The sequence below is a fragment of the Phodopus roborovskii genome, unplaced genomic scaffold (genome assembly GCF_943737965.1).
Source record: "Phodopus roborovskii unplaced genomic scaffold, PHOROB, whole genome shotgun sequence".
Lineage (NCBI taxonomy): Eukaryota > Metazoa > Chordata > Mammalia > Rodentia > Cricetidae > Phodopus > Phodopus roborovskii.
Window position 1 is genome coordinate 3,865,835 of NW_026126682.1, and position 26,819 is coordinate 3,892,653.

The window sequence follows — 26,819 nt, forward strand, 5'->3', positions numbered from 1 at the left end:
GGAGGCTGCTGCATGGCTTAGTCCTGATGGAGGTCAAAGGATTACGTACAAGACTTAGTTCTCTTTCTGGGGATCAAATTCAGTTTTGGTGGCAAATCTCTTAAGCCACTGAGCATCTTGCTGGATTTTATTTACCACAGATAAAAGTTTTAAAGATGTAATTGAGATTGTTTCCCACATCACCCATGGTAGCTTGTGGAAACTTAGTTTAAACCAGAACTAGAAATAGGATTGGCAAGTACATCGCTAGCTAGTAAATTCGGTTTTCTTCAATGCAGTTGTAGACTTAATCAATCCATAGGCTTTTGTACCTGTGTTGAACCTCTTTTTCTTCTTTAGTCTTTCCATTTACAGCCCACTGGTACTCCAGGTACCTACCTTCTTCAAACAAGCTCAAGTCAAGGCCTTCCCCTAACTCTGACCACAAGTCCCACAGTAACCCTGGCAGCTGCTGCTCCTGCTTCTCCTGAACAGATCATTGTTCATGCTTTATCCGTATGTTATATAATTATACTTAATTTTTGAATGTCTATTATAAGTCAGGATTAGTTGATAGAAATGTAGTTTGGGTTGGATATCAGAGTACTTCTCATATCACTTGTCCCCGGTGCAGTATTTTGAACTTAATTCTTCACTGGGTATACCTCTAATCTCCACTGTTGCCCTTTTAGTAGATGGGTATCCATTCAAACAGAGAATTTACAAGAGGAAGCCATTCTATGGGAAGTAAACACAGACACTAGAAAAGTGATGATAAAAGTAGTTGCAGAAGTGAAAGGTATGAAAGGACAGGCTGCTAGTTCTTTGTCATTGATAGTTTCCTTTACTATTTTATAGCCAGAACATCTGTTGAACACAAGTGACAATGTCACAGTGCAGTGTCACACACCAAGAGTCATTATTCAAACTCTTGCTACAGAAGACATCGCATCTTCAATGTCCCAAGCAGAACTGACAGTTGACAGTGATCTTCACTCATCTGATTTCCCTGAGCCTCCAGATGCACTAGAAGCAGACACTTTCCCAGATGAAATTCCTCGGCCTAAGATGACTATACAACCATCATTTAATACTAATGTTTCTAAATTCAGTGACCAAAATAGCACAGAACTGATGAACAGTGTTATGGTCAGACCAGAGGAAGAAATTGCCGATACTGACCTTAAGCAGGAAGAACCGCCTTCTGACTTAGCCAGTGCTTATGTTACTGAGGTAAGCTGTGCACACAGCTGCAGCCTATGGGTTTTGCCTTGGGCCTCACGGGTACTTTAAGGAGAGATACTGTCTACGGCAGGGGTTCTCAACTTTCCTAATGCTGCAACCCTTTAATATAGTTCCTCATGTGGTGGTGACTCCCAACCATAAAATTATTTTATTGCTACTTCATAACTAACTGTAATTTTGCTACTGTTATGAATCAAGTGTAATATCTGGTATGTGTCCCCATAGGGTTCGAAACCACCCAGTTTGAGAATCACTGATCTAGTACCCTCTTTTCTTTAGACTCACAAAGTACAAACTCAAAAAGTATCAGTGGACCAGCTCTTATTGCTGGATATACCTGAGCATAGTTCCTTGCTGAAGTGTCCCCACTCCACAGGTAACAGATTGAGTGGCATTTGTTAGCTGGGTCCACTCTTGGATCACCTTTGGGTGGTATGGGTAATAATAGATTTTACATACATCCCACAGTGCACAGTGGTTGGCTTAAGTTCCTTTTTATCAGTATTCATTATATCAGAAGACTATTGAGGTTCATAGACTCACCCATCTTTTTAAGGCTTTAACCTTTATGTTCTAATTTTAAAATGGAGGATGTTTTAAGTGCTAATAGACCTGGATATACTTGGGGAATATAAGTCTCTCTTTTTTCTTTCTTTCCTTCTTTTAATATTATTTAGGACTTAGAGTCTCCCACCATAGTACACCAAGTCCATCAAACAATTGATGACGAAACAATACTTATCGTTCCTTCACCACATGGCTTTATCCAGGCAGCCGATGTTATAGATACTGAATCTGTCTTGCCTTTGACAACACTAACAGGTACTATACTAAGACTCTTAATCATAAGCCTGGTAAACTGGAGGGGGGAGGGGGCAGTTTTATCCAGTCTTGTTAATCTTGTCTTGATCTATCAGTGTTCTCTTGTTGCCTAATACTACATTACATGTTGGTAAAATAGTTAAGACTGGATAATAAGTAAAGTACGACTAATACTAACTTTATTTAAACTTAACTCATTACAGATCCCATATTCCAACATCACCAGGAAGAATCAAATATAATCGGATCATCTTTAGGCAGTCCTGTTTCTGAAGATTCAAAAGATGTTGAGGACTTGGTAAACTGTCACTAAAGTGTCAGGAACAGGTACTTCAAGTAAAGAAGCCACATTGTTGATTACATTATCTCCAAAGAAAGGAGCAATCCCAAGAGTTCTGGTTTGCCATTCCTCTGGCTTGTACGTAGCTACTTTGCTTAAGTCATGCACATTGTTGCTGCTGTTACTTTTTAACCTCCTTTTAAGTATATCATCTGAGGTCCAATTTATGACAATGTGTTATGGAGTAAAGGAAGTGTTAATTGCCCAGACCTGTTTTAAGTTTTATGTCAAGAGGGAAGAGTTGCATTCACTGCAGCTACTCAAATCACCAAAGCTTAACTGCTCTGGCTTTTTGCAAGCAGTAACACTCATGTCTGCAGTTAAGACACTGTACTCTGTCCAGACTCAAGTTGGCCTGGTTATAGTTCAGGTTATATTATCAACATGGTCCAGCTTAGTTAACAGTGACCTTCAGAACGACTGACTTAGGAGTTCAAGAGACATGACCAGCATTTCAATACAAGAACATGGAAGGTGGTTGTTATTTTGGTTACCCCATTGCTGGCAGTGGGAGCTGACTGAGGAGAGGTAAAGAGAAAAGCATTAAATTAGAGTCAAGAAAATCCACTACAGGTCTTTGTCTTTAACTCTTAAAGGGAATATGGAGTAACAAAACACACCATAGCAAAGCAGTTACCACCCCTCATCAGAGACAGCCAGTAGTTTACAGTTAGCACTTTGATCTCATTCAGTGAGGGGAGGGGATATTGCCTGTGTCTGGTAACCATGACTTTTTATTACATGTTTTATTATATCAATTGCCCAGAAAAATAGTTGAAGGGTATTAGAATATGCTGTTCACTTAGTGCATTACCTGTTGGGGATGCAGTATAGCTTCTCCCTCAGGCACTTTTAAAAAACACAAAATTTGCTTCTGTATCAAAAGAAAACAAATCAAGAGTCATTCCTAAGGGTAAAGCCAAAATAAGCCTATAGGGCTTTAATGATATGATCCTTATAGAAAAAGTCCAAAAAGGGGGGAGGGGGACAAGGAAACTTGTATAAATTATTTTATTTATTATTGTAATTAGGTCTTCACAATCAAAGTTGTCTTTTCACCATCTTTGTTTTATTAATGTGAAACTGTAGTAATAAGCAAAAGTTGGTTGCCTAGGGAACAATAATTGTAAATTCAGTTTAACAGAAATAAAAGAGTATTTGTCTTAAAATGTAAGATTGAGCCATGCAATTAAATTGTTAAAAAAAAAAACTGATTTCAAAAGTGAAAAGACTTTGCCATTTGAGGGCTGGAATGTTTCAGCTTCTTTAGAAAAGCGGAAATCTATGATACAGCTCCCTTGCAAGAGGGAATTCAGAGTTACAATGAACGTGATAATCATGTGCCACACTTGTGCAGAGATTCTTCAGCATACTTGTTTCCAGCAGTTAATTCACATAGATAGTGTCCTGGTAAGTATTTCTTGTCGGCAGCTTCACCTTCCCACATCATGGAAGTACAAGTTCGCACATATACATAACATGATGATAGAAAATAAGATATAGTAAATTAGATTTCTAAATTTCGGTTCTAAGTCTCCTTGTCGATACCAGTAGATCTAAAAGAAGAATCAAATAAGAATTTAAGTAATGACCAACTATTACAATGTAAAATACAACTAATTCTGATAGTCTTCGGTTAATCATCATTCCTGAAGCCACTGCAGCCATTAATTCTTTATGTGTTTCCATTGTCCAAGATCATATATATTCCTGTTTTTGTGTTGTATTTTGTTCAATGATCAAAGCCATATACCAATCAAGACACATGAGAACACGTGTCTAGATATATTTTTAATATATCTGAATTACTAGAAAGGCAGGCACTTAGATTTATGTAACTGATTCAGATATAAAAGCTTATGTAAATAAATACATAATTTAACTATCTCAGCCTTGGTCACTCAGGGCTGCAGAGCACAGAAGACAAGAAAAAAAAAATCCAAGTAGATTCAACCTAGACTAGTTCTACTTAAGTGTTATGGCTTAAAACCTATGTGGATTTACTTTTTTTAATGTTACTACTTTTTTAAAAATTGTTTTGTAGGTCAAATCTCCCACCAAACCTCAACCTCACCCCAAGGTATTACTGTTTCATGAATTGAAAGGCAAACTCAAAATCTAAGAATTTAAGTAATGGTGTTTTTAGCACACAAAGGGGTCTGTTTGTATTTATAGCCATCTTGTTACAAATAGAACTACAACTTAATAGCCATAAGTTTCCTGGGAAATGTGATTTTCGGAAGAACACAGATCCGAGTAAACCCATAAGAATTACCAGAAGTGACCCAGGGTGTTCCTGTAAGACTGTTGAGCCCTATGTATAGTCGCTGTGCACAGACCAGTTCTGACTTTCTGTCATTTGAAGTACTGTGGCAATTCTTAAAAAGCCTGAAGAAACTTTTTCCTTGATGGGTAAACATGTAACTTTGGGTTGAGGAAAAAGGGTTAATTCTGATTACCCTTGGTAAAATCTGGTAAGTATCCTTGGGGATGAGAGGTAAAAAGGAGAGATGTCCTTTCATATAGACCAGGAGCAAGAAGTCTTTCCTAAGCTCTACCATATTCAGCCTTTACAAACATTTAAATTCTGTGGTACTCACAAGTATGCAGGCAGTAATACTACTCAAAGAGATGCAGACAGCAAAAAATATATTCAGTGGTTTTGGAGGTAGTTGAGGGAAAACAAAAGCACTGATCAGTGTTACCTGTATGGAAAGACATGCAAAAGCCTTAAGTATAATTCCAAGGTATAGTTAGACTGCAGCTAGGCAAGGTAATACATTTTGTATTATAAAATCATGTTCAAGTTATTTAACACCTCTGTTTCCAGCAGGTACAAAAGAAAACAAAACCAGTCTCAAAAAAGAAATATCTTCATTAACAAATATTAGCAATCATTTAAATCCCATTGCCAAAATTAATAAATACTAAAAAAAGATCCAATTTTCTTTATATTATAAATAGTCCTACCAAAAGTGAATGCTATTCACTTTGGCAGAATATACTAAAATTGGAACAATACACAGATTAGAAAGCTCCAAACTGGTATGGCACATACTCATCCATAATCTGTTAATATCTTTGTATTTGTTTTCAGCACTGCCAAGATGCTATGGGAAATTAAAATTACAAAATTAAAAGAAAAAGGATGAATATATACAAAGCTGGTTTGGCTATGTTTTGTGAAAAATACTAAAAGGTTTCTAATCCCCATTTTGTTTCTACCTTGTATTAAAAAGCAATGGAGAAACTAAGGTTTGTTCTCTTAGCAAATTTATTCTTGGTTTTCACCCTTTATGAACTGTAAGTTTTTACTTTGATCACACATACTGTGATATGCTATACATAACTTTAAATTTTACAATATACTCTCTGAATCTTTAAATCTGGCCAGAGTAAATTTAAGTCATTAAAAGAAATGGGAGAGGTAATAGTCAATGATTAGTGCCAGTATCATTTTACAGATACACTACACAGATAACCATAGCCAACTCAGTTGACTGATTTTACTCTTTTGAACGTGACTATGATTGGAATGTCTATATGTTCATGCCCTCTTTAAGATTTAAAAGTCTTGTTTTGGGAGGATTGATAATAAAGTTCTCAAAACTGGTCAAGAGTATGAAAGCAAAAAATAAATAAGATACTTACTAGAATCAACAAGGTGGTTAAGCTACCAACAACTAAATTGATGATTCGGTCCTGAAAGAGACAAGAGTTTGTAAGTTGCATGACTTGTTTCCGGGTGCTGCTAGAATGGAAGCTGGAATCTTACAGAACGAAGAGACAAAAACTGGCCCTTTGACATCTTTCAAAGAAAACTGCACTAATGCAAATATGGAACCGTGTAAATGGAGTTGTTAATTGGTCTAAGTAATAAAAACACAGAGTAGATACAGAGAAAATGCTGAGAGATGAGAGAAAAGAAGCCAATGCCACACCTTACCTCCTTTGCATCTCAGCAGACAGGAGAGCAAGTTCCTGTTTCTCCTTCCTTATATCCTGTTTCTGCCCAGCTATGTCACTTCTGACTGCCTTTACCTACCTCAGTGATTAGCTAGTGGCAAACTCCATTCTCTGACCTTCAGGCAGGCTTTATTTGTACAAGCAAGGCATCACCACAAAAAAGGTTATGAAAAAGGAGGTCAACTGAGGAGCCCATGTGCTATTGGGAATGGTATGAGAGGGGGAATGGTGTTCAGGTTGCGAGCCATAGCCTTGGCACCAGACTGATTAACCTAACCAATACTATAAAGTATCTAAAGAGGGAACCTAAATTTTACAGGTTAGGGTAAACTTGGGCCTACTATGTTTTAAACGACTTGCCAAAAATTGGAGCTACCTCCAAAACCAAGCATAACTGTGTTACTAAGGTTGGCATGTTCTTTATAGAATTAGAGAACAGAGGGCTAGAGTTATCAGTAGTACAGCACTTGCCTGGTATGCACAGGGCCCTAGGCTTGATTCCCCAACAACCCCATCCCAAGAGAAAAGATAATGTATATACAACAAGGTTGGGATTTAAGACTTGACCAATACTTTAGGGCCACTGAGAACAACTTATTTGTGAAAAGCCAAAAAGCTTATTAAGTCCTTAAGTTTTATTTGTGGAACAGGAGCTACTGAGATTCAATCCAGTAGACTCCGTACCACTTTGGTCCTTGAAAGATTGTTTTTAGTGTCAACAGCAGGAGAGACAGCAACAAACTAAAACCTCTCCTAGGCAGAGCAGAGAGTATAAGAAGCCAGGATTCGGTGTGCCTGATTTATGCAAGGACATACTACAACTCCAGATGAAGGCCAGTGGTCAAAAGTTACAAGGAAACACTAAACTACAAACACACCCTAATTGCACTAAGAACTCAAAAGACCTACCACCACAGCCCACCTGATATTAAGACCATTTCTTAGGAAAGAGACTGGAGAACAATTCATTAATCACTTTACTTCCTCCCACACACAACTAATGTATATGTGTTTTAACAAAGTGTATAAGGATTAAATAAATCTGTACTACTATGCGAAAGTGTCAACTGTATCCTGAGAATATCTGCTCTTAGAGACTTGGGTCTTGATACCCTAACAGCTGTCATCAACATGGGTGTATAATATCAAGGTAAGCCAGTTTTCAAATGTCAGAGCAGCTTGTCTGCCAAAATCAGGTATAACAAGAGAAAGAACAAAAAATAATGGAGAGCAATTGAGCAGACTTTCACATAACTTGAGTACCTATTAACTCTAGCTCCAGGGGATCTGACCTCTTCTGGCCTCTAGCCACCTGCATGCCCAGCATACACTTTTTTTTGAAAGCTGGACACAGGAGTGGATAAGGTACAGAGACAAGAGAGTCTGTAGAGCTCAATGGCCAGCCAGAGTAGCTGAATTAGGAGACCTTATCCCAAAAATTAATTGAATGATAAAGGACAACATCGAACATCAACCTCTGACCTCCAATGTATGCATACACATACATACCACACATACATACATAACATACATACATACATACATACATACAAGGATGAAATTGCAAGTATGATTTGCATATGGGAATAGAGGCTCAGGAAAATTAAAACACCCAAGATCTACAATTTTAAGGTAAAGTACCAAGATTGTGAGGCCTACCACCCCCCACCAAAAGTTTCAATTGAACTTAACATTCCATGCTAGACAGCATATCCTAAAAGCCACTACTGCTGTAAACAAAGCTGTCAAGTAACAGATGGCACCTCACAAAGCCTATTAGTAACATATCCTATTGGCCTATTAAGAATAGCATAACTGCTTTGATCACTGTAATGAAAGTACACCTAAATAAAATTTCCCTGCCAAGTATTCTGAATTAACAATCTCTCTGTTGTTCCTACGATGAACAATTCAGGATGTGGCAGAAAGGCTCCTTAGCAGGGTTTTCTTTTTCCCAGCCAGTGCCTTGCCTTCGGGTCCCCTGATACAGCCAACCATAAATGCAACTCAGAAGAACCAGAGTCAATCTGAAACTTTTCACTTCTTCTAATGCTGTATCCAAACCCTGGCCACTCCAGCATGGAATAAGGGCCAGTTGCATTAGCCTCACCTAAGAGCCCATTTAAATGCAAAATCAAATCTTGCTCCACATAGGCTGTCAAAATATTTTTAACAAGATTTCCTAAGAGCCTTGAGCAAAACCATTTTAAGAGTTCAAAGCTTGGGATAAAAGTCTTTTGTTTGGGACAAAGATTATATTCCAGGGTTCAGGTGTCTCTTAGAATGATTCAATCACTAGTTAAGGCGTCAGCATTTAAAGGAGATAAATGTTGCATTTTTAAACTTTGCCATTTGTAAGAGAAAGTGAAACTCAGGTTTTTCTGGGACTGCAGCTAGTGTGAATCTATTTTTCCTATAAAGCACCTCTTTCCATAACCCCAGATTCTATTTTCATCCTAGTTCTCAGCTTACTCTGCCACTGTCTAGCTATGTAACCCCTTAAATCCTGTCTTGTTTTTTGATAGACCAAAATGGGCTAAATGATAGTTTCAACAATTTACAATTCTGAATCCAATTCAGACTACACTTGGGTCAGAGTAGGCCTAGTCACCAAGTCCCCAGTCTTGCCTGGTCAGTCATCGTTCAGCTCGCTGATGAAAAAGGTACAGGCCCTCAGGCTAAAACTCAGGTAGTTATGGCTTTTACAGGATATTGGCAGGAACATCTCAAGTAACCAGTAGCCAGCAGCTGCCACCCACTCTTGGGAGACTCCCTGTTGCTATAGACTTTAGAATGCAAACAAGCATTGTTTTCAATATTCCATTTCCTTGGCAAATTATCCTTTTCCTACTTCCAAAGCATGTTTTTTGCTAAACATAAAACCCTAGTAACAAAAAGATAAAGGCAAGAATTCTAACGGAGCTTAGACAACATTAAAAAGTGGGAAGAGGCAAGAGGATTCAGGGGGAATTGGCCTATGAAATCACTTCTGATTTAAATTTAGGTCTACTACAATACTCTTGCTTGGTGAGACTCTGCTTTCCATTGCTTCAGGTACCTATGGTCAAGGATCCAAAATTACCAAAAGAGAAATTTCAAATATAAACAATTTGTATTTTAAACTGTATATTCTGAGCAGCATGATAAAATCACATAGCTCCACCCTGCCCAAGCTTATATATATTATATATTACATATTAAGTACATACAAGCACACATGCATATATATATGCACTTCCACAGTACTATGACTACATAATACCCATGCCATCTGGCATAGCCAACTCAGCTGTCACACCTCAGTTGTGGCATTTGTGTTCAGTAATAATAGAATGCAGCTGGCAAAGAGAGTATGACCTTTAGGTGAGAGGGTAGAACTACTGAGGGGAGGGTTGATTCAAATAACAGTACAAACACATCCGTGTGAAATTCTACAAAAGAGAAAGATTGTGCACCTCAAATATCCATAGTATATGGTTAGGAGTTAGCTAAGAGGGAAGGGTCTTAACTTCTTCCCGTGATTTTAGGCATCTTGAAATCCAAGAACACTGTTCTGAGGTTCATGGCAGCTGAGAGTTTTAATTCTCACTAGTCAAAGTATACATCCTGCTGGATCATCGAGTAAGGCAAAGTTCTGGCCCTGGGTGAAATCAGTTGCACAATATAAACAGTGGATATAGCAAATGCAATATTTCATAAAACAATTCTGTTGGTTCATAGAATAAGCTGACATAGAATAAGACATGGCAGGTACATTCCCAAATGAGTGAACTATAACTTGGAAGGTGAAGTGGTTGAGATGCTGGTCCCACTTCAATGACCTCTCCTCCAGAGCCAAACATAAATCATCACTTCCACTATAATCCATTCCTGGGCATCACCCCTCAGGAGAAAGATTCCCACTCCAAGACCCCCAAAGATCACCCAGACTTTACACTTAATCCATCAAAGTAAGATATACTACTTGGGTGCTTCCCTGAGACTGGCAGTTAATTAACAGTGGGAAAAATGGCTGTCCCTTCATCTCACCTGGGCCCTGACCTGTCACAACCAAATGTAGCCTCACTGCTTTGTAGGGCTGGCATGTAACAGAACAGCAGAAACTCTGGCCTGGTCCCGCAGCTCGGGCCCAACATCCTCAGGTGCTTCCTGGGTGTTTATTTCAAGGAAACAGCAATAATAAACAATGGGGATTACAAGGGTTGATGTCTTCCTAGTTTTATAATAATGTCAGATTCTGCTGAAGCAGAACAAGGCAGTGATTACTAAGACTTCATTCACAGAGCTCATCCTTATGCAATGTGTCTCAGCACTCCCAGGAAGAAAACAGGAAAGGAGAAAAACCAAAAACAGGATGGCACACATTCTCCACACTCTTGGAAAAGGTGGGGTAGGGAATGGTCCTCAGGTAGAGCTGGAGGTTGCCCTGTAGAATTACACCTCTTGCCCAGGTGTGTCTCCACACTGCACACTTGAATGTTCCTCTTTTTTCCACCTCAAAACTGTGGCACAAGAAAAAACTTTACTGTCAGCTACTCCAAGCTCTCCAGAGATGCTGCTGGCCTCCAATCCTTAGCAGAAAAGCTCACACCCCTGGGGGCCAATCCTAGACTCAGTGAGCCAGGATTTCACCAGGCTGCACGTTTTCTTTTTCAGGCCAGCATAAGACAACTTTCAGTCACAGCAATGTCTTCCCATCCTCATCTCAACTACTGGCTATGCAAAATCCCCCTTCTCTAGTCCCTCCCGCCCCCCAAACTGAACCACATTCACTAACGAGGACCTAAACAATCCGCTACACCAACGCTGTGACTTGAGGGCCCGCCTTGCAGACTGACTATGGGCTTAGCAATTTCAGAACTGCACAGAAGACTCACTTGGGAAATTTGGGCCTGAGCCCTGTGGTCCAAACCCCCAACAACTACTGGGTACTGGCATGAGGCCTTGCTCTGGGTAGTCTAAACGGTCTTAGAACTTGGCTCATCTCTTCCTCCACGTGTCAAATTTGGGGACAGTAAGGCCAAAGTTTTTTGACTGTCGGATGTTGAGTCACTTCATATAAGTGAACTTTCTAGGTTTGTGCCATGGTCATCTCTCACCCTCCCAGAAGAGCACCTTTTTCTAATTCAAGACAAAACCAAGCCATGTGCCAGTGGGAGCTGCCCGTGTTCAGAGTGGCTTCATTGTATCTCATCATACTCCTCTGATAAGCATAATACCCATAATACAACTACAAAGGCAGATGGGTTCCCTACAACATGTGTTGTCTGTCCTCAGCTAATCCGTAACTGTTTCCACACATCTTTTATTTTGACTTGACTGCTTCTGACCTCTCCAGGAAGTGGCTGGAAGCTCTCTCTCCCCTCAGGTTCTCAGTCCTACTCCTGAACCCACTATATCAGTCATCCCCACAAAACAAAATGCTAGGAAAGATGTGAGTGTGCATCCCTCCCCAACTCCATTCCTGCCTAATGAGGATCTGAAAGGGGCTTTGCTGTCACTCCCGTCTCCCCCCCCCCATTCTCTTCCTTAATCCATCCTCTCCATTTAAACCATTCACTAGTTCTCATTGCCTGCTTGGATTTAAACCTCCACTTTCTGCTTTTTCTATTGACTTAAGATCCATAGATGAAGAGTGAACAGGGTGGGGGTGGGCATGAGAAATCACTAAGGGGTGTGAAATTTGAGAAGCCCTTTTTAAGGAAAAGCAAGGAAGCATGCAAGAATATAGAGAGGGGTGCTGCAAACAATCTATGCAACAATAACCAAACATGAATCAGGAATGAGCCTGGAGAGCTGTGCCCCAGCTTAAGTAGTGGCATCCTCTCCAAATCTAATGTGGAAACAACCCTCCAGGGCTGGTTTAAGAGGTGTCCCTTTTGGATCCTGGCATGGTGGTACATGCCATTACTCCCAGCACTTAAGAGGCAGAGGCTAGTGGATCTTTGAGGTCATGGCCAACCTGATCTATAGAGCAAGTTCCAGGACAGCCAGGGATACAGAGAAACTCTGTCTGGGACAGAAAAGGAGGGAGTAGGAGAGGGAGGAAGAGAGGGTGTCATGTCATCTTTGAGGTGCCCTCCTGCATGGGATCCTCACCACCACCCCCAGCCCTTGAAATCTTTCCACTATGTTGAGAACACAGCATTACTCTCCTCTAGGGGGCAGCAACATGCCACCACCTTGAAAGCAAGCTCCAACCTGACACTGATCTTGCTGATGCCTTTGTCTTGGACTTCCAACCTCCTAGAACAGTGAGAAAATAATTTTCTGTCCTTTAGAAATGACACACTAAGTGGCACTCTGTTCCAGGAACACTGATGTACTAATAATAAAAAGACCAGGTAGGTCCTAATACGCAATGGTAAGAGGAGAAAAAGAACACTCCATCTTCCCTCCAGCACATTTTCTGAGATGTGAACTTCATGAATTTGCACTGGACTCTTCTTGAGATCTGCTATCACCATGCCCAGTTAAAATTCTACTCCTGCTTCTAGGTCAAGGCGCAGAATCTGACCTGACATCCTTGAGGACTCCAGCTATCAAAGGAGACATTCTGACATCTATCAGTACTTAGCTGCCTGTCCCACGCTTCCTTCAGTATCTGGATAGTGGGTTCTCTTAAGGAAGCAAAGCAATGTGTTACCATGCAAAGCCCACAACAGAACTTCCCATGTTACCTAGAGTGAGGGATCAGACCTGAGCCACTTCCTACTTTCACATTTCCCAGACTTAAGGGTTTTAATGCTATAAGTCGGGAGATGGGTTTTCAGAAATCACTTTGATTTTCTTCCAGTTGCAGAGGAAAACCTCATGTCATTCAAGCTCTAGAAAAGCTGGATAAGATAGTCCTGAGGGGGAAAAAAATTTCAAGAAGATATGAAATGTGGGAGGGTTCCTGTCATGTCCTGTCAGGGTTTCTTCTGAGTTGTATGGCTCTCCTAAATGTGTAATTCCCATTGTATAATTACTGGCGACAACGGGAAAGGGGGCAGGGTGATGACATCCACATGTGTGAAAATGAGACTTCTTGCCTCACTGGCTAAGTCTGAGGAACAGTGAATTCTGCCCATTGGTTCAACTTTTCCAAGACATCCCAAAGAAACAGCGAGCACTAACAGAACCACAAGCAGCAGCAATTCCAGGAGAGGGGTCTCAAGAATTCAGGTGGCCAGGCATAGTGACATATTCCTGTAGTGGGATATTCACTGTTTCCTTCTGTGGCACTGACCACGCCCATTGGGGGTGGAGCCAGGGGCGGAAGTGACCTGTGGAAAGAGGTCTGAGGAGGAGAGGGGAATGCTCTCTTGCTGGCAGATGCTGGCAGAACGTGGATAGGAGAACATCCTCTGGTGGAACTTGCTGGTGTTCATCTGTCTAGGTTCTAAGTTATTTCTCCCTGAATAAACATCTATTCTGCCTATTTGTTTATCCTGATCTTTATTAAACCGCAATATATTCCTTTAATCTCAGTACTTGGACAGAGGCAGGCTGATCTCTCTGAATTTGAGGCCAGCCTGGTCTACAGAGTCCAAAAATGAAATTAAAAATATATCCACTCTGACAATGTCACACATTTTGCACTGCTAGGCATGAATATGAATCCAAAATTCCCTCTTTGATCAAGAGAAAGTTAGTGCACAGACATTTAATTTTCCCTTTCATAATATTCACATTTTGAAGCACCTTCAGGTTATAAATATTTTGTACATTCATCCTAGCAGATTCTCACTGATACCTGAAATAGATTATGTTCATTGAAGCACCGTTTATGGAAATCAAAGTAAAAATAGAGCATAAACACAGCCCACATATTTAAGGGGAGAGAAACAACCATAGTTGGTACCCACAGAAGCACACTAATGGGGTGCAACCAAGCTTCAGAATGGCAGACTGCATAAACACTGAGGCAGAGGCCTGACAGACCTAATTTACAAGCCGCCTTCCACTTCTTCAGTGGGCCTGGATAAGTCACTTAACTAACGATGTAGTCTTCCACTTGTCTACAACCTGCTAGGTTACTGGAAGGATTAGGAAATCCAAGTCCTTACAGCAGAATGGTTGTTGTTCAATGGTAAATTGGTGACCTATTCAGGTGGCCATATCTAATGAGAAGTCTTCAGTGATTGATTTAGTGGCTCTTCCAAGCTGAGTGGGAGCTGACTTACTCCTCCATGCTTAGCCCCAATTTCTACAGCAGCCAGTAACTTTATATTGGTTTCACTTCCCATAAGAACACTCAAGTTTGCCAACAATCTCAGCTGAGAAAAATATTGTTCCCATATCTATGCACAACCTGCATCTGACCATAAGAGAATTAATTATTCAGCTCATCAGAACCAGGCATTTACACCTGAGCAAAAGATCAGTCTTCCCAGAGAACAGTAAACCATTAAAGCTTTCTGAGAGGCCAGGCTCGGTCTGTTTGTTTCTTACACAATACTTTGTAAGGAACCCATTTACTGCTGGCCTCTGCTATATATACTTCAACGGGAAGAGAGTAATTGAATTGCCTGAGTGTTTAAAACACCACTTCCTGTTTGGGCAGCCAGCAAAACCAGGTTTCTGAACAGAAGCCCTTGTGTTCCATTGTTTTAGAATCTCCAAGAATATAGGTTATTTGGGGATGACACTAACCCTCACATCACCTAATACTTACAAAACATACAAAGAGTGCGTCAATGGCCCCTTCACTTAGGGACCATACTCAGAAGAAGCCACATCTGCCTAAGTTCCTCACAGTACACCGAACAATGCCAGGGTGTCCTTCTTAACCAGATTTGTTGGAGAGAAGCAAGGACAGAAGCAGGGCTAGAAGGTTCCTAGTAGAAAATAAGACATGCAACAGGATTCACATTTGGAGCAAGATCATAAAAACTGAAAGGCAGTTAGCTGCGAGACCAACAAGACAGTTCAGTGAGTAAAAAAGCACTTGCCACACAAGCCTGACATCCTGAGTTCAATCCCCAGAAGAGGGAGAAAAAGGAGACAGCTCCAAAGTCAGAGGAGAAATGTGCCCTTGGATGGAGCTAGTATAGAGCATGACACAACCAATGCATCTCAACCCTCTCTGGATGTCTTCTGCAGAGCTTTGCAAACATCTGATGCCTTACAGAGGCCCATCCCCAGAGACTCAAGTTCACTCATCTTGAGACAGGAGGGAGAAAAGTTACACAGAGTAGAAAGGGAAAAGTCACTGCATCCATTTGTCCAGAACTCCATCTTTGGCTCAAGGAACTCAAAGTGATTTGTCAGGCTAGATGAGAAAAGGCAACGGTTTGCACTCCTTTGGCAAGTAGCTCTCCTTTAAGGGAGACAGAGCTGTGCTCATGGCATCCCAGAAATTAAGCTGTCAAGAGAAACTAGACGCTTACACTCCTCAGAGGGCAACCTTGTGGGACCGTGAGCAAGAGAGGCATCGAAGACCTTAATCAGAAGAAAAAAAGAAAAATGAAAAAAAAAAAAAAAAAAAAAAAACACGTTTTTTAAAAGGGGCTAAAAAACATAAATAACATTCTCATCTTACATTTGAATATTCCCAGTTCAAACAATTAGGACTACAAGTAATGAAAAAAATCTTGGTTTCGCTTACTTATTTACTGGAGGCTGTGGAGTCCACTAATCTCTCCAGAGCACCTTGCTATCCGCTATAAAGCCCTTGCTATCCGCTATAAAGCCCACCGCGGCAACAGCTCACCTTCATGTTCCAACACAAGCAACACAATGTCACTGCTCTTCTCAGAAGATTAACCATGTACTTTGTAATCAGTGACCATCACTGGAACACATCCCACCCAAGTGGAGCATTTGTCCTCTGCTCATCTGCATTAGCTGTGGGGAAACGCTTTGCTCTCTCCCACTGGGAAAAAAAAAAATCACTGTCTTCTTCGCATGCAGTTCTACTCAGCCTAGACAACTGATACCTAGCAACCAACTACAAAGTCAAGAAATGATGACACTCAACCCTGGACAACAACTTTCTGCCCTTCTACTGGAGAGACTGGTGTCTGGTTTTGATTTTGGTTTTGGTTTGGTTTGGTTTTTAAGACTGGGTTTCTCTGTGTAGCTCTGGCTGTCCTGGAACTCACTTTGTAGATCAGGCTGGCCTGGAACTCACAGAGATCCACCTGTCTCTGCCTCCCAAGTGCTGGGATTAAAGGCGTGTGCTACTACTGTGTGGTGAGACAGGTGCTTTTCTAAAACCAAGGAGGACTATCTCCAGATCTGAGTTCACATTACAGCAGAGGAGGAGACAGAGGAGCAAAGAAAGAGTCCTAGGTCCACCATAAAGAATCCTATAGAACCATGTCCCATGTGGGAGTAGGTAGGGCTAAAAGGCCACACCACCAAGCAGAAAAACAACTCACCCACCCTCATCGACTAGCATGAGAGAGAAAATCAGCAAGTCAGGCTTCTGAAACACTCACAGCAAAGGAAGGCACTCATAAACTGGGCTACAAAACCATAATGGCAATCCACTAGCTTTGGAACACACTGTCCAAATGATGGGATTGGCAGCATTTGGTTAGTACCTGAAATGTGGCCAATCTAAACTGAAACAGACTCCAAGCATAAAACATATACTGAACATCAAAGACTTAATAAAAAATATTTTTAAAATCTTAATTTATCCTGATTATATACTGAAACAATGGATTATGGGTTTAAATATCTTGGAAGGTGTACAAAGAAATTTTAAATTACTACATATAAAGCCCAAATACTTCTTTGTAGAGTGAGACAGAGAGAGAGTGTGTGCGTGTGTGTGTGTGTGTGTGTGTGTGTGTGTGTGTGTGTGTGTGAGATGTTACGGATCGAACACATAGGACCTTGTGTGTTAGACAAGAGCTCTACCACTCAGCTTAAGTCTTCTGGGTGTTTTGGTTGGTTAGTGTGGTGGGGGGGGGGGGAGTGTCATGAATTGGCTTGGAGCCTTGTGCCTGTTAGGACCACCTTGCTCCTGTGGTCCACATATGGGTAGTGCTCTTTTACCAAGTACAAAAACTACATCATGGGCATAGACACATCACATATGTATCATTTTGCTCTCTGTCATACTTGGTTTTTATCTGAAAGAAATTTATTATGCAACAGAACTTAATGTTTTCGTTTCTTAGTTTTGTTTGAAACAAGAGTCTCACATAGATCTCAGAGTGGCCTGGAACTACTTAGCCTAGGCTTGCCTCCGGCTCACACCAATCTGTCTCTTTGCTGGGAAGAAATGGTTTCAAACCATGAAAATAACATTCTGGTATCCTGACCAGGACTGGTATTTAAAGGTCTTAGTGAGGTGTAGTTTCTTATAAAAGATGACCACCACTCCCTCTGTCAGTGTCCCTCAAATGTAACAAGAACTGTTTAGGTGGTTTCAACTATGCAGCTGTCCCCACACATCACGGGGAAGACTGAGTAAGTTTGTAATTCCAGTCACTGTGACCATTCAGTAGAGAGGGCCTACCATCCTTCAGGCCTGCCCACCCAGACGCTGCTCAGGGTCCACCAGGTTATATTTCTTCTTCTCTAGTCGATTCCAGTGTCATGAGTGCAAACTCACTACATGACCTGGGGCAACCCCTTCACTCCTAATCCTGGGAAATGACAACAGTGTATGAATGTCTACAGTGTGTCAAGAGTGTTTCACACTACATTAGTAAGTTATTATTCACCTCACTGTTCCCCCTCACAAAAGGGAACAGTGAAATGATAGCCAGAGAAGTAACGTGTGACTGAACAAATAACCCTGTGAAGTTCACTTCCTTAGTTGTACACCAGAAATAAAACCCCCATCTTAAAAAGGGTGCTGATGATCAAACAAGGGAAAGCTGGGTGCTGGGCACTGAGAAAACACGAGCCCTCCAGACTCTCCTGTCTGGGAGGGATTCAGTCCTCCTTATCTTAAAAACTAGGGATTACACCTATAAGAGTCTATGCACCTGTAACCATTGATTGTTCTAAAGAAATAAGATCACTAAAAGGTCTGAGAATCTGTTGTAAGAAAGTGGGCTTTTTCCTCTCTAGATTTTTTTCTGGTAAACAGTAGTTCACTATTACCAAGTTTGCACTGAAGTGGCTACAGTGTCTAGTTTCCTGGCATCTGAAAAGGAGTAAACCAGAGATGCCTAAATACAAGGAAGAGTGAGAAATCCCCCAAGACTCCTCCATTCCCAGCAGTTTGGTTCCTACTGCCCAAAGGAATGGCTTGCAATGTGTCTTATCGTTATTGAGTTCGGGTTCCTTGCCTCTTCCAGCCTACAAATAAAGTCTTTATTGTAAACTGCTGATGCTTCTCCTTCAGGTTAGGCATTTCAATTCATTGGAAACATGGATTTCTCTCCTTTCTCCATTCCATGGAATTTATATGCAATGGCCCCATCTACCTCAAAAGGCAAGCTGGTTGATGCAGTTGTAAGAGAATTGTAATTATATTATGCTTAATTTTTTCCTTAAGTCACCAAAGCTGTGACATTCTAAAGTTGCCTAAGTAGTGCTAAACATTCTACTCACTGCACACTTGGACTCAGGTGTCTCATGAACAGAGATATATTTGGACACTGATGTCCTTGGATGGGTTTCAAATGGATGAGGGATGGCAGGAAACTTTCAAGCATTAGGCAGTGGGCTGGTCAATAACATCAATTATTTCTCAATGTCTACACAGTTGTTAGGAGGTTTAGCTGTTTTGCTTTTGAAGCTTCTGGTTTTATGTTGGGATCAAGTTTGCGCTATGTACCTTGAACACCTGAGATCAATTGCTCCTTCCACCCCAGCCTCCGGAATGCTGAAACTAACAGTGATTGCCTCAGCTTCTGAGTATCTGCACAAGTCAAGTCCATCGGGAAGCTTAGTACCACTGCATTACAGGGTCTACGGAGTTCAGAGGTCTCCCAATCACTCAGACTCCCAATCAATGCTCAAAAAATATGTGCAGGAGATAACCATTTGGGGACAGTTGTCTGAATTCTCTATATAAATGCAACCTTTTTCTCTTTGTACCCCAAACACATTTCCCCTGTGCTGTGTGACATAGGGCACATCTACCTACATCTTCTATTCCTGACCACTTTCCTTCAATATCCAGGACCTGATTTGTAACGAATGCTTAGTAATGTCTGCATTAAACTGGAGTTCACGAGCACAGTGAGCTGGGTTTATGTAAAGCCACAAGAATCTGGACATCGAGCTTAAACTGTTTTATTAAAAATACTCCAAGATAAAGCAAAAATCTACGTGGAATTTAAGCAAGCTGACAGCTTCCAAATTCAGGGCGGTGCCCCTGACAGCCAGGTGGAGAAGTTCCCTATATGCGCTACAGGCTCTTCACCAAAAGTAAGCAATCCAAGCTCTGCACTAAGTGCCATAACTTTGGAAAGGCTGACAGCCCTTTATCAGGGGTCAATGGTCACCAGTAACATTTACAAGTGAGGGAACAAACAGCAGGCTAATCTTGCCCAGACATCTCAAAGTTAATGCTGAGTACATAGAAAGGCTCTCTTCAGTTGTTGGCCAGAAGTATTACCTAATCAAGCTCTTTGCTTATTTAAGCGCTGGGGCCCTTTGATCACCTCCTAGAATGGTAGCGAGCATCCACCCTCACATAACTGCTTCCAAAGTTCAGCAAGGACCCCTTAAGGACTCTAAGTACACAATAATCAGAAGCAACCCTGGGCTCAGGGCGGAAGCTCTTTACACCTCAAGTATACAGCTCGAAAGTGCGGTTGTGCAACCCTCACCGGAATCTCCCTCCACCGTGGGGTTTCTGCACTCTCGTGAAGGGCTTCCCACAAACTAACTGCCCAGAACTTTCTGAACTTTTCTCCACTCCAACCTGCTCTTGGAGATGAGTGCAGGGCAAACATCCCGAGAGGGAGCAGGACTACAGGGCCAGCCCTCTGCACTCCCAAGTCCACTCCAGGCAGGAGCCGGCGGGATGGAGGGAGGCGGGACAGGCGCACTCTGGCCCGGGGCCCACTCCCGCACTCACCTTGGCAGACGTCTCCCCGAACAGAGGTCTGTTGTCCAGGCCGCTGGTCCCGTAGGTCCTGGTAGTAAAATCCTCCATTTTGGGGCTGCTTCTCTCGTCCGTGGCCGCTCAAAAGCGAGTCCGCATCAGCTCGCCCGCCCCTCAGGGCGCACGCATGGCCCTGGAGGGGTGGAGGGGGACGGGAAATCCCGACGGGGCGACCGTCAGTCCCGGGGCCCGCGTCCGCTCCGCCTCGGCCCCGCCGTCCTCATCTCCAGCGGCTGCCGCAGGAAGTGAAAAGAAACAAACAGCGATTGCCTTGGCCGACGCCCCGCCGGCCGCCCCCGCCCGCTCCCGCCGCCCCCAATCTCTGCTCGCCTCCCCTCGCCTCGCCTCGCCTCCGCGGGGACAAACTTTTCCCGGCCCGAGTCCCCCGGCGCGGCGGGCGGGCGGCAGGAGTGAAGTTGCGGGCGAGCGCGCCCCCGCACGCCTCCCGGGCTCCGCTCCCAGCGTCCCGTCCCCGCCGGCGCCCGCTCCCCACGCTCCCGGCAGCCCCGGCTGCGCCCGCCAGCCCGCCCGCAGCCCAGACCTCGGTGTCGCGGGCCACGCGCGCGGCGGACCCCGGTGGCGCTCGCAGCCGCCGCCACTCCGAGCCGCGGCTCCCAGACGCCGGCGAGACCCCGGGGCTCTCGGATCCCGGACCCGCGGCCACTGTCGCAAACCGGTCGGGCCCGCCCAGGCCGCGTCACGACTCGGGCAGCCAATCCCACGGGCAGAGACGCCGCCTAGGCTGCCGAGCTTTATTTGCAGAGCTGCGGGTTCTCCGCCGCCCGCCCTGCGCGGGGCTCCGCAGCCACGCGTTTCTCCGCCTCTGGGCAATGAGCGGCTGCGCCGTGCACGTGGCCCAAGCACGGTTCCGAAGACACCGCGAACTCGGCGTCTTTTAAGAGGGGCCAGCTTTGACCACGCCAGCGTTCGCATTTGAACACTTTTTAAGTACCGGAAGCATTGGCATTTTGTGTGCTTGTTTTTATTCTGTGTCACGTAAAGAATTAGAGGTCCCAGTTTACATAAACAGGAAGAAACGGTGCTCGATATTTCTTAGACTGGTCCAGTGAAGGTGCTGACTAAGCACGTTTGCTGCCATGGCCTCTTTGGGGGTCTTGGGGCTTAGAGAGCAGGATGGAAGTGAACGAGCTGCAAAAGTACAGGTCGCTCTACATTTGGAGATCTTTATAAAAACCAAACAGCTACACGGATTTGTCCCAACACTATAATACCTAGATTCAAGAGAGCCCTCGAAGTGTTAACGTGCAGGAGACCCTGAGCCACGCAACGCTTAGAATCTAGCCACGGTTCCAGTGACCACGCAACAGTTTAGAACAAGGGATGGGAGAACAACCACAAAGAATTCCAACACTGAGTACACTTAAGAATTTTACGTATCCCGATCTGCCAATCACTGTGTTTTTCCAAATTAGCTGTTTACCCACTTTTCCTGAACAACAGCAACACTGCATAATCCGGCACCCAATTCTATTAAAAGGTTCATCTGGCCCATACATAACTTCACACACTTATATTCAGCTACATTTAAGAAAATATTTTTGAGGCTCTCACCTGTAATCCTGACTGGCCTGAGGAACGTCGGTTCCAGATCAGAAGACTAGCCTACACAGCAAGACCCTGTCTCGATAGATAGATAGATAGATAGATAGAGATAGATAGATAGATAGATAGATAGATAGATAGATAGATATCCTTCCCATATATATATATATATATATGTATATGTATATATATATATATATATCTTTGAGGCTACAACATCAAAGTTGAAATATAGTACAATCAAAATCCCTAAAGTCTAAAATTCAGAAAGGTCAAAATTGTGCAAATAAAATTCTGGAAAAACTTTAAATTTATTTATTTATTGATTCTTTGTAGATTTCACATCATATACCCTCATCTTCCCATCCCTTCATATTCACCCTCTGTCTTTGCAACCTCCTCCCAAAAATAAAATAATAACTAAACCTCATTGTGGAAGCTGTAAGCATGACAGAGTAAGCCTCACAGTATTCTCTTCCATACATCTTTACTTGCAAGTAAGTGTTCGTTGCTAGGAGTCATTGGTCTGGTTCAAGGCCTCTGGCTTGTGCTACACTATTGATACTGCCCCCCCCCCCCCCCCCCCCCCGACTCCCCTTGGATGCCCTGTTGTCCTGTTTCATGGAGATTCTGCAACTTAGGTCTGCAGGACTGGACCCTCCATGTGCTCCAGCAGATCATAGATGAGGTGGGTGCTGCCTGAAACAATTCATAGACCTAAGTCTGGGTCTGGGTGGTAGCTAGGTAGGTCAGTCCACCAGCTCTCCCTCATCCTCAACACCAGGGTGAGATCTCCAGCCCTGCCCAGCTAGCTCACACAATGCAGCAGGCAGCAAGGGTATCATTAAAAGAGAATTAATTTCAAAAACATAAGAGAACATAGGCAACTTTTATGGTAAAATAGATGAAAACATACATATGTTGAAATATATGCACTCCATGTATCCTTACAAGAGTATTTGCTATTAAATGTTTGCCTCTGTGCCATGCTGATGGGATGCCTGGACTGTGGAGGAGGTAATTAGAAGACATCACCTAATCGTCACAGGTTGGGCAGAAATAGTTCTGGTGACTGAACAGAGTAAATGCCTTTGTTCTACTCTGCACACAATAATTTTCAAACTTGTAACTTCACTGGCTTCATCACTCAAGTGTTGCTTGGTCCACTAAAAGCTACTAAAGTGCCAGAAAGTGAAACGAGCTCATCCGTTGTGTGTATTGCCTTTACTGAGGACCCAGTTTGTTTCCCAGCATCCACCAGGTGACTCACAAACATCTCTCACTCCAGTTCCAGGTGATCCTTCGCCCTCTTCTGACCTCTTCAGGCACCATGTGTACATACGGAATACGGAACACATACACACATGCAGGCAAAAATTCTTAAACACAGAAAAATTATTTTTTTAAGTTAAAGTTCCTAGAATGTCAACAGCTCAAATGCCAATGTAGATTAATGACAGATATTTCAAAAGAGAGAGAGAGAGAGAGAGATAGAGCATGTATGTGTATGCACCTGGCCAAGGAGGCTAGAAAAGGGTGTCAATTCCCATGGAAATGGAGTTATACAGGCAGCTATCAGGCACTCACTATGAGTGCTGGGAATTGAACTCAGGTCCTCCCCCACGAGTATCCAGATCTCTTAATTGCTGAGCCATCTCTCCAGCCTCCTAAATCACATATTTTGAAACTAAAATGTTTGTTGCTACTGAAGTCCATGGCCAGCTCCCTCCACAGAATTAACATTTCTACTGCTGACTCAAGAGCCTCTTGGGGAATTGTGATTTTCAAAACTTTGCTTTCAATGTTGCAAAATTTGGTATTTTCACCTTTTGAGATTAAAATTTGGGGGATTATGGCCTAGGAGCTTTGGCCATTCAGGATTATTGTCTTAGGCTTTACTTATGGTTACCAGCTGGTCTACACATAAGCGTGGGCATGGTCTTGAGGCTGAAGAAGACAGAGCGAGGGCTCACAATCTAGGGAAAGGAGAATGCATAGCACTAGCTTTCCTATTGATGACCTCACACCTGATGCCATCACCTACAAGCTGTGTGACCTTGGACCAGTTACCTAGCCTCGATGGAACTCCTTCCTGTGTAAAGAGTGAAGATGAAACCCTGCATAGTGGTGTGCTCCTAGCACTTAGGATGTAGAGGCAAGTGGATCTCTGTGAGTCCTAGGCCAGCTTACTCTACATAGTGAGTTGCAGGACAGCCAGAGCCATATAATGAGACCGTCTTGAAAAACAAAAGTGACAATGATAATAAATGGAAATAAATAACCTCAACTATATTTAAAATATTTGATATGAATACATAACACACAATAGTAAGTTTCAAAACAGTGGTGGTAATACATGGTGACAAGTGCTGTAATCTGATGTTGCTAAAATTCCTTCCCTGAGTGGACATAAACAATATATAGTCATCCTCCTAATGTCTCAGTGATAAATCAAGCTACATACAACTCCACCAAAGTCCCCCTAGGGCACTAATGAGTGTATTAAGCTTCTATAACAATGGGTGAAGGGTTACAAACAAGAGCATAAATGACCTTAAAGTAGCCATACTGGAACAGCTGTGCTCAATGGGGATGATGGCTTCCCCAAGGCTATAAAAAGGAAGCCCCTCCCCTCATTCCTACCAACCTACATCCTCTAGCCTTTCCCCCTAGTATCCCTACCTAGTCCATGTGTAATTGGTGCAGAGTCATATGCAACTGTTTATTTGGGAGAGGTGTCTGGATACTCGGGTGAGGGCATGACCTTCACCACACAGCTTGAGGGAGGGGAAAGAATCAGAAAGCCCAACTGTGATGATCTCGTGGAAGCAGATCCATGTAGTTGGTTGTTTTTACTCTTTGTTGCTCTTTATTTGGGGGCCTGCCACCCAGCTCCCAAATAATCACATGGAGACTTCTCATTACTTAAAAATGCCAGGTCTTAGCTTTTCTTAACTAAATTATCCCATCTGCCTTTTGCTTTTATCTTTCTCTATTCTATATGCCTTTCTTTACTTCTTACTCTGTGACTTGATGTGTAACTAGGTGGCTGGCCCTGATGTCCTCCTCCCCTTCTTTTCTCTATCCTCGATCTTCTCTTCTCAGATTTCTCCTTCTCTTGATTGTCTCTGCCTGACAATCCTGCCTGTCTTTTTCCTGCCTAGATATTGGCTGTTCAACACTTTATTAGACCAATCAAGTGTTTAAAACAGGCAAGTAACACAGCTTCACAGAGTTAAATAAATGCAATATAAAAGAATGCAACACATCTTTGCATCATTAAACAAATATCCCACAGCATAAACAAATGTAAAACATCTTTAACTATTATTCTATAATAGACCCCAGCAGAACTCCTTAAGATTCTGTTAATTTAGCTAGGATGTCAGCCACATACTATGCTGTGGACCAATAACTGAACAGGATGAAGTTAGGTAGGAAGGCCAAACTAAGAATAATGGGGAGACGGGCAGAGTCAAGGGAGATACCAGCCAGCCACCAGGCAAACAGGACATATAGAAAATGAGGTAACAAGCCCTGAGCCACCTGGCAAAGCATAAATAGAAATGTGGTCTAATTTAAGAGTTGGGTAGTAATAAGCCTGAGTTATTGGCCCAGCATTAAGCCTCTGAGTGATTGGGGGTGGCTGCAGGACAGGAAAACCTCACCTACAATGCTACATCTGGACAGTGCATGATGAATATGTGAGGGATGCCCACTGGCTTCAAGAGGCAGGAAAGAAGACTTCTAAACCAAGACCCCAAAAAGAGTATGAACCAAGATGAGGAGAATAAGGAGGCAGGCATCTTCGCGTAGGGTGTGCTTGGGAAGAAAGGTTGACTCGGAGGCAAAGACCTTACTCTACCAATGCTTCTTCTCTGGGTCACCAACTCTAAATTTCCCACATAAATTTCAGGGTTCTCATGATCCCTACTCCTGCATGTTTCCCCCAATGGCTATCACTTGTTTGGGTGCTAAACTTGGGGGAGATGGACCTATGGTATAGCTCTATGGCTCCTCACTGTTTGGCAGGCTCAATGTGATTTTCTACTTCAGTTCCCATTGTCTTAGTCATTGTTCTAATATTGTGAAGAAACACCATGACCAACACAATGTTTACAAAGGAGAGCATTTAATTAGGGGCTTGCTTACAGTTTCAGAAGGTTAATTCATTATCATCATGATGGATAGATAGTGGCAAGCAGGGGGGCTTGGTGCTGGAGAAGTAGCTGAAATCTATATCCTGATCCACAGGCAGAGGGAGCAACACTAGACTTGGCCTGGGCTCTCAAAACTACAAACCCACCCTCAGGGCTATACATTCTCCCACTAGGACACATCTACTCCAAAAAGCCAGGCCCCCTAACCTGTATCAATTGAGGATCAAGGATTCAAATATATGAGCCCATGGTGGGGAGGTATTCTTATTCAAAGCAACACACATACACATACATGCACAATCACAAGTGCACACACACACACACACACACACACACGCAGGAACACACATAATCACACATACAGGCACACACGCAGGAACACAGGATTTTTGTATTATCTTGTTGATGGTACTGAGGATCAAACTCAGGACCTCAGGCTTGGCAAGCAAGTGCTCCACCACTGAGCTTCACCTCTCCCCTTCTCATAAAGAATTTTCATTAGTACATAGTATGAATTGATCCTCAGGTGTGTTAGTTTCTCCACCTTCTGCCTTGTGTCACAGAAACATATCTTTTAAGATCTACTTTCAGCACAATGACAGCAGTGTTTGAAGGTAAACAATGTACATGGATGTCAATGACAGGATAAGCAGTGCCTTGGCACTCAACATGGCATCTCCAGATGAGCAGGAGTAGTGTAATAGCTAGAGAGGAATGCAAATTTTTGACTTTCTTT

The 26,819-nt window shown here is 42.7% G+C and overlaps 2 protein-coding genes across 5 annotated transcripts in view; one reads left to right on the top strand and one right to left on the bottom strand.

Annotated features, from left to right (window-relative positions):
* The window catches only part of Dmtf1 (cyclin D binding myb like transcription factor 1), a 46,723-nt gene extending 43,163 nt beyond the window's left edge, over window positions 1-3,560 (top strand). For all 3 annotated transcript variants that reach the window (XM_051174597.1, XM_051174598.1, XM_051174599.1), the window contains 4 exons: window positions 340-495; window positions 838-1,212; window positions 1,902-2,046; window positions 2,250-3,560. In XM_051174597.1, coding sequence (XP_051030554.1) covers window positions 340-495; window positions 838-1,212; window positions 1,902-2,046; window positions 2,250-2,359 — 786 coding nt within the window. In that variant the 3' untranslated portion in view covers window positions 2,360-3,560. The remainder of the gene's footprint in view (window positions 1-339; window positions 496-837; window positions 1,213-1,901; window positions 2,047-2,249) is intronic.
* On the bottom strand, window positions 3,434-21,016 carry Tmem243 (transmembrane protein 243). 2 transcript variants are annotated; one of them, XM_051174600.1, is made up of 5 exons: window positions 20,902-21,016; window positions 20,334-20,593; window positions 6,038-6,088; window positions 4,987-5,091; window positions 3,434-3,942 (listed from the first exon to the last, which is right to left on the bottom strand). In XM_051174600.1, exons 2-5 carry the CDS (start codon window positions 20,409-20,411, stop codon window positions 3,820-3,822), a joined length of 357 nt encoding a protein of 118 aa, XP_051030557.1. In that variant the 5' UTR covers window positions 20,412-20,593; window positions 20,902-21,016; the 3' UTR covers window positions 3,434-3,819. The 2 variants fall into 2 exon arrangements, with proteins under 2 accessions (XP_051030557.1, XP_051030558.1); XM_051174601.1 differs by lacking the exons at window positions 20,334-20,593; window positions 20,902-21,016 and adding an exon at window positions 8,981-9,135.
* Window positions 21,017-26,819: the final 5,803 nt, after the last annotated feature.

Coding starts and splice junctions, on each gene's coding strand:
- Tmem243 (XM_051174600.1), bottom strand. CDS start 20,411: ATGGAGGATTTTACTACCAGGACCTACGGGACCAGCGGCCTGGACAAC. Junction 5,092..6,037: donor TAACCACCTTGTTGATTCTA/GTAAGTATCTTA, acceptor CTTTCCATACAG/GTAACACTGATCAGTGCTTT. Junction 3,943..4,986: donor GTATTACTGCCTGCATACTT/GTGAGTACCACA, acceptor TTCTTCTTTTAG/ATCTACTGGTATCGACAAGG.